General features: G+C 49.6%; 1 protein-coding gene across 1 annotated transcript; it reads right to left on the bottom strand.

Annotated features, from left to right (window-relative positions):
* Positions 1 to 698: 698 nt before the first annotated feature.
* Positions 699 to 2,802, bottom strand: RNF227 (ring finger protein 227). Its single transcript, XM_057713887.1, has 2 exons — positions 2,222 to 2,802; positions 699 to 2,123 (listed from the first exon to the last, which is right to left on the bottom strand). The coding sequence occupies exons 1-2, from the start codon at positions 2,739 to 2,741 to the stop codon at positions 2,086 to 2,088; spliced, it is 558 nt and encodes a 185-aa protein (XP_057569870.1). The 5' UTR covers positions 2,742 to 2,802; the 3' UTR covers positions 699 to 2,085.
* Between the last annotated feature and the right edge of the window lie 4,317 nt (positions 2,803 to 7,119).

Below are 7,119 nucleotides of genomic sequence, written 5' to 3'. Positions count from 1 at the left end.
TGTGTGCTCTGTTATTTTTGAGTGGGGGGAGTTCTTTGGTTTCGGGGAGGGATAAGGAAAGAAAGGGTGTTGCTTTCTGCCATCTCCTATTATCCATTTCTCTCTTTTTTAAATCTTGGGACTTTTCCTTTTTCTCATTTTTATTTCTTGGATCATCAACTGAAACTCCAAGGCTCTTTTTCCATCCCTCACCCCAATGTGATGAGCGCGGTGGAGGTGGAGGGTGACAACAGGATACCTCCACTGGCCTCAGATTGAGATCAGAGAGAGAGCAGGACTTACTGGACAGAGGGGTGCCTGACAAGGTTCAGAACTGCCTTCCATTCATCCTTTTGGTCATCCTTTGCACCTTCAGGTTGTTTAGTTCTGCCAAGAGTCAGTAGAGGTCACTACAGCTTCATAGGTTCAGTTCCCAATTGCAGAAGCACACTTTTTTTTTTATTTTAAAGGCGGTGGGGGGTCAGACCTGCATAGCTTGCCGAAGATCTGAACTGTTAGACACTACACCTTGACGTGTATTGTTCACTGCCAGAGCTTCTCAGAGGTTAAGACCAGACACTTAATTTTTGAGGCTATTATATTAAAAAATCTAATTCCAACAAGCATTTATTGAGTACATGATGAAAAACACTGCTGTTGTCCTTGGAGATAGAACAGTCACAAGTGAGTCACTGCTCTCGATGGAATTTACACTCTAGAGGGGACAGCGACAAAACGTACTACCAGAAAATGAAAGCATAATGTTACAGAGGGTGAGGGAGGGGGCTACGCCAGGTTGAAGGCTCAGAAAGCCTGAGGGGAATGTTTAAGCTGCGACTTAAGACTTAAGGACAGGAAAAAAAGCAAAAACATGGTTAGAAAAATTGAGGTTTATTCTTAATAGGTTCACATTTTTAACTCAGGAAAATACAACACAGTAAACTATCCACACAGTTTAAATTTCTTCAATAACAATGTCACGTTAGAACCTTCAATAAAACAGGATCTCATTTATACCAACTGTGTTTTAAATATTCCACCCACAGATGGTGATATCCTAGAGAGTCGAGGACCTGGACCAATGCTGCTTCAATTTTTATTTAAATGGAGCACCTGGGATTCTTGTTAAAATGCAGTCTGATTCTGTAAGTCTCAGGTGAAAGCCTGAGAGTCTGTACTTCCAACAAGTTCCCAGTAATGCTGACGCCGCTGCTGCTCCTTGACTATAACCACATTATCCTACGATATTAACAGGATTTTTAAATAGAAACCATGCCCTAAAATAGGCAATGTCCAATTATGGGACGTGAGTTTGAAATTGTATGATGCGCATCTTTTTTCAGTAGTGACAGTAATAGTTCCTTGTGGCTGTGAAAATAACGTCATATCAAAAGTTCACAATTCAGTGCTGTTGCCAAATGGCTCTCCCTCCTAGCCTTGATAGGCCCTAATGAGGTGACTCGATAAATGCTCTTTGGACCTAACAGGCTGAAGGGAGATTCTGAAATGAAGCGAGGCTTCTACCCTCTTAGGTAGGTATACGTCTTGATAATTCTAGGAACGCAGTACCGGGCATGGGGAAACAGTAGGCATTACCAGCGGAGGGGGTAGGGTTTACTTTTCTCAGTTCTCTTAGGTGCTGGAGAAGTGAGATTAACCTAACAAGGAAATCAGCCTCTTCTCTCCCATTCCATATTCTTTAAACTTTCAAGTCACTGACACAGAATTGCTAAAATGGGACCTGTTGCCCCCACACACCAGAGCTGCCCTGGACAAAAGCCAAAGTCACAGGCAGGGAAACAGTCTGTCTTCCCACGGGAACGTAGACTGTTTCTATCATCCCTGGGCCACTCCATCCTGAATATGCAAGGCTGACACAGTCCGTAGATGGGGGCGATTCGTCTAGGAGCCTCCTCAGCGCAGTATCAACACCTCCCAGGGCGTGCCCTCCTGCCCTTGGCTCACCTCCCTCATCCGTGCCAACCCGAGATGTGATGGGGGTAGGCTTGGCACCAGCCCCCCTGTACTATAGCGCGCCCCGAGGATGCAGTCCCCATCTTTCTTCTGCCGTAGCTTCAGGGTCGCGCGGTTACAGCGTGCAGCCGGTCAGGTGGGCAAGTCCTTGATCTCCGGACAGTACAGCACTGGGGGAAAGAAGGAGGATTAGTGGCAGCGGTAGGACGCAGCTGAATCGGCGGTCCGGGGCGCTCTCCCGACAAGGCCTCCCCAGGCAGCCCCTCACCGTTGCTGGGCAGCGGGCGCCGCCACTCGCGCACGGGCTCGCGCACCCGGGCCCAGAGCCGCCGGAGCGCGCGCCACCCCGCGCTCCTAGGCCCCGCCCCCGCCTCGCTCTCCTTTTCCTCGTCTTCGGCCTGTCGGGCTGCATCGCCGCCTTCCCGAGCCGGGCCACCCATCCCATTAGGTTCGCGCCCGGCTCGCGCTTTTGCCTCCAAGCGCGACCACAAGTCCGGATCGACAGCGACCTCCGTTACCCCGCCGCGCGGGAGCGGGGTGGGCGCGCGACAGAAGGGGCACGTGACGACCCGGCGCAGGCGCACTACCCGGGCGGCCGCCCCGCCGCCGTCGCCACGCGCAGCCAGCTCGTGCAGGCAAGCGGTGCAGAGCGTGTGGCCGCAGCGGGCGCGCGCCACCCCCGGCAGGCGGCGGGGCGCGCGATCCCCGAGGTTGAAGGGCCGGTAGCAGATGCTGCAGTCCAGCTCGCCCCGCTCCGGAAGCGAGGGCACCCTCAGCAGGAGCTGCATCGTGCCCGCCGCCAACTCGAGGGCGTCGCTCACGCGGCCGGCTCCGTAGGCAGAGCGCGCGGGCCGGTTTTGGGGCCCGCCCCGCGGCCTCTTGCCTCTTTTAGTAGTGAGACCCCGCCCCTCGAGGCATCTCGAGGCGTCACGAGGCGGCACGCGTGGGGGCGGTGGAGGTGCGAGGCCGGGGATGCCAGCCGCGGCGAAGCTGGGGAGGGGGAAGCGCGGCACCCCACCCCCCACCCCACCCCTGCTCCTTCCACACCTTCGTTCACCCCCCACGCAGAGCCCGCGCTCCTTAATTCTCCCTGGTGCACATCCGCAGTTCGCTCCCTGGGCCCGAGCCCTCAGCCGCTGCCACAGGGTTTCTCACACTCCTTCACCACCCACCCAAACATACTTCCTAAGCCAGTGACACGCTGTCCGTTCCGCCCAATCTTTAGTGGGTTCCTGGGCGTTTGAGCAGATGCTGCCCTCAATTTTCCTTGTTATGTACGCCCTCCCTGTGTTCTTGTAAGGCTGGCTTCCCACATTGGATTCTCAAACTGGTCAACTCCCAGCTGACAACGCAGCCTAAGAAGGACCCTAGTTCCAGGACCGCGGCCTTAGGAATGCTGGGAATCCTTTCCTTCCTGAGTAGCCAGACCTGGACACCCACACACCATGATGACTCCAGCAAAGCAGCCCAGCCTGAGCTCTGACTCAGGGGTCTGACTTCCACCAGGACATAGTGTTCACAGCTCACATTGCCTCGTGGTGCCACACCTACCCCCAGCTGCCGCCTCACCCTCCTCTCCGGGACCTGCAGTCCAGGTTCTGTTGTGGAGGTTCATAGCATAGATTCTAGAGCCATCTTACCAGTGGTGACCCTTTGAGCAAGTTACTTAACTTCTCTGGGCCTTGGTTTCCTCATCTATAAAATGTGGATGATAATAGGATTGAATCAGCTTGTATACGTAAGGTGCTTAGAATGGTGCCTGGCACACAGTAAACACCATATATTAGTTGTTATTATTATCCTGTGCCCCAGCCTATGTTGTGTTCACTTTAACTCCTGGGCACCCAACATTTTCAACACCCATTTCTTTCAGTCAGCACAAGATGGTCCTCTCCACACCCATGGCATTTGCTGGCTGTAACAGGCAATGTAAAGCTGGTTTTTAAAAACTAGGTTCTTTAAACCTTAGAGAGTAATTTTTTGTGAGGAGGTATACCATTTATTTTTAATTATTTTATATCTTTCCAGAACTTCTAAGTTTTATTGTCTTTATGGTCCCTTGGGGGAGCTATCTACTTATTCCAATGATGCTGTCATTCATACTTTTTTTGGAACTTCTCTTTGTAATGGTGCTTAGAGATCTCCTCACATCTAATATCTTCAGTTGGTGATTAAATCTTAATCTTTTAAGGTAGATTTGATTATATAAATCCTCCCAAAGTGTTTGACAGCCAAAGCCCTTCTAGCTCCAGACCTGGATATCCAGTCGCCTGCCCAGGTTCTTTCTTGTTTATTAAGAACCCGAACTGATGATCTCCCTGTCAGAAGCAGCATCTCTTCCAATGTTTCCTACCTGTTTCTTTACCCAACTCCAGAAACGTAGCTGTCATCCTTGATCCCTCCCTCGCTTGCACCTTCCTGTACCAACTTATCACTAAGCCTGGTTCATTTTGCCTCCTAAGTATCTCTCTAATTCATCTACTTTTCTCTACCTCCAGTGTACCACCCTAGTTCAAGCTGCCACCATCCCTTCCATAAACAGGAGCCTCTTAACCAGTCTGTCCACAGTCATTCTGGCCTCGTGCAGACTTCTCCTCACATTGCCTACAGTGATCTTTCCAAAGCTCAAGCCCAATTATGTCCCACCACACACCCCTTCCCTTCCTGTTATAAAACCTTTTAATGCAGTAGTAGTTTAATAGCCCCCAAATTCCTACAATGTGTGACTTTGCTGCTTCTCCCATCAAGAATTGGGGGTTACTTCCCTATCCCTTGAATCTGGGCTCACCTCATGACTTGCTTTGACTAATAAAATGTGGCAGGAATGATGTGGTGTGAGTTCTGGAGCCTCATTCCTTCAGAGGTCTTGCAGCTGCTGCCTTTGTCCCTTTGGAACACTGCCCTGAGACTACCACGTAAGGAAGTTTGCTAGTGGATGCGGCCACTTGGAGAAGGGAGGAGACCCAGCTAATAGCCAGCACTAACAGCCAGGTGTACCAGTGAGGCTGCTGGATTTTCCTGCTCAGTTGCCCTGCCAGCTGAATGAAGCCACATGAATGAGCCTAGGTGAAAACAGCAGAAGCAGCCCCCCGCCAACCCACAGAATCATGGAGAAAAAAATAAAGTTTTAAAAAGTCATTTTAGCCACTAAATTGGGGGGGGGGGGAGTGATCTGTTGTGTACCAATAGATAATTGATTTAGAGGGCTTCCTACTCTCCTTAGGATAAAGATAATATTCTGAAGTGCCCTATAAGGCCCAATGTGTTCTGAAGCCACCCATGTCTCACATTCTGCTGCCGTTCCCTCATCAGACATTCTGGCTTTGGAAACCTTTGGCTCATTTGTTCCTTTCTGCCACAAGGCTTTCTCGTATGCTGTTCCCCTAACCCTCTTGCTTTCACCTCAGTAACACCCACTCATCCTTCAGCTCTCCATGCAGTCTCACCATGTCAAATAGCCACTGTAGACTCTGGAAACACCACATGCTTTCCTCTGCACTTTGGACAACCAAAGTGTGTGTGTGTTTGGGGGTTACTTCTTTGCCTTCCTGTCTGTAAACTCCACAAGGTTGTTCTGAGTCTGGTTTCGTTCACCACTGTGTCCCTGTGCTATACCATAGTAGGACTCAATAGATCATTGCTTGTTGAATGAATGAGATGAGTGATAAATATGGTAAACAAGGGAATTCCCTGGTGGTCCAGTGGTTAGGATGTCACTGCTGGGGGGCCCCTGGTTGGGGAACTAAAATCTCACAAGCTGCGGAGGGCGGCCACATAAATAAATATGGTAAATGAGGTGTGACAATAAAGGAAGGTTTCTTACAAGGGGCTTCTAACTGCCTCTGAATTTATTCTAAGGGGAATTTTTAAAATGTTTTGAGCAGTGGGGCAGGCATCATTAAAATAAGTTCATGACCCTCCCAGATAACTATTTAAGGAGAGTACTATTTTGATTCTATAAATTCTTGTATGTTTGTTACAGACTAACTAACCATAGTTGAGTCATACATTTTACCTCTCTGCTTCCTCCACAGTCTTCCAAAATGAGTGGGAGATGATAAGAGTGGATGTAAGTGTTCATTAGTTGATCCGGTTGGTTGCTAATCCAGTAAATGGCAGGCTGCTGACTTGTCTCTTTTGGAAATTGGTTTTACTGTGCTCTCCCTGCTTCAGGATCAGGGAAGGGTGAGGATGGGAAGAAGGGAGACGGTGAGGTTATATTTTAAGGGAGGCAGAGCTCATCCTCCCCTGCCTTGTGATCTTTAAAGGTTATAACTTTCCACCCGCTTTCTATCCCAGGGAAATCAGAGTTCTTTGGGGAAGAATAAGCGTATCTGACATAATCCCATTTGATTCTGCTTTTCTGCCACTCTCACACTTGATCTTTCATTTGTTTTCTTTTTTTCTTTACAATAATTCTTTTCCCTCTCTCCGTGTCATTTCAACCATAGACGGGTTTTCATTTTACCTCTTCTTCACCAAATCCTAAAGGCTCAACCTCAGAACAGTCCCTCCCATTCAGCCACGTGAAAACCACCTCTATAGTTCATTGGCGTACGTGTGGGTATCAGGCAAGAGGTAAACAGGAAGCATGGCTAATATAACTTTCAAAACAAAACAAGGATAAGCGTGTCAGAGGGAGGAGCAACAAAGCTATGAAACTGGGCTTCTGGGTCCTAAGGAAGAAAACTGTAGCCTCGATTATCCCGTGCCTGGGTCCTTGATGAGCAGCGACTAGGAGCACCATGCCTGGGTCGCTAAGGTCAACGAGCAGTGGAGAGAAAGGTAGTACTGGAGCTTTCTAATGGCAGGGGCTAGAGGGCCAGATGTGTGAGACTGAGAGCCTAGCCTCTCAACCCTCAGCAATTTCAGACGCGGTGAGTGATGACCAAGCTGAGATTTTATTTACAGTTCCCTGGGAAGTCTTACACAAGAGGGGCCATCATTATTGCTTTAAGATTATTGCAAGGAGGAAGACTACAGTCCTGCACTGCCAGGTAGGAAGTCCTGCTCAAGGCTCAAAAGTTTCTCCCCAGACCTTTTTATGTCAGCCCTGTTTCTCTGCCGTGACCTAAAGGCTGTCACTGTTTCCTGCGAAGTGCGGCGCAACTGAGTTTTCTAAGGGCGTCCCTGGCCACTTCTGCTAGGACACACTACACATCGGCC

The sequence above is a fragment of the Hippopotamus amphibius genome, chromosome 17 (genome assembly GCF_030028045.1).
Source record: "Hippopotamus amphibius kiboko isolate mHipAmp2 chromosome 17, mHipAmp2.hap2, whole genome shotgun sequence".
NCBI classification, from domain to species: Eukaryota; Metazoa; Chordata; class Mammalia; order Artiodactyla; family Hippopotamidae; genus Hippopotamus; species Hippopotamus amphibius.
Note: the sequence above shows the minus strand (reverse complement) of the source record. Positions and strands in the feature narration are given on the sequence as shown.

Excerpts from the sequence above, each read along its gene's own strand:
- RNF227 (XM_057713887.1), bottom strand. The coding sequence starts at position 2,741 with ATGCAGCTCCTGCTGAGGGTGCCCTCGCTTCCGGAGCGGGGCGAGCTG. Across the intron at positions 2,124-2,221 it reads GCGCCCGCTGCCCAGCAACG|TGCTGTACTGTCCGGAGATC; the intron begins GTGAGGGGCTGC and ends TCTTTCCCCCAG.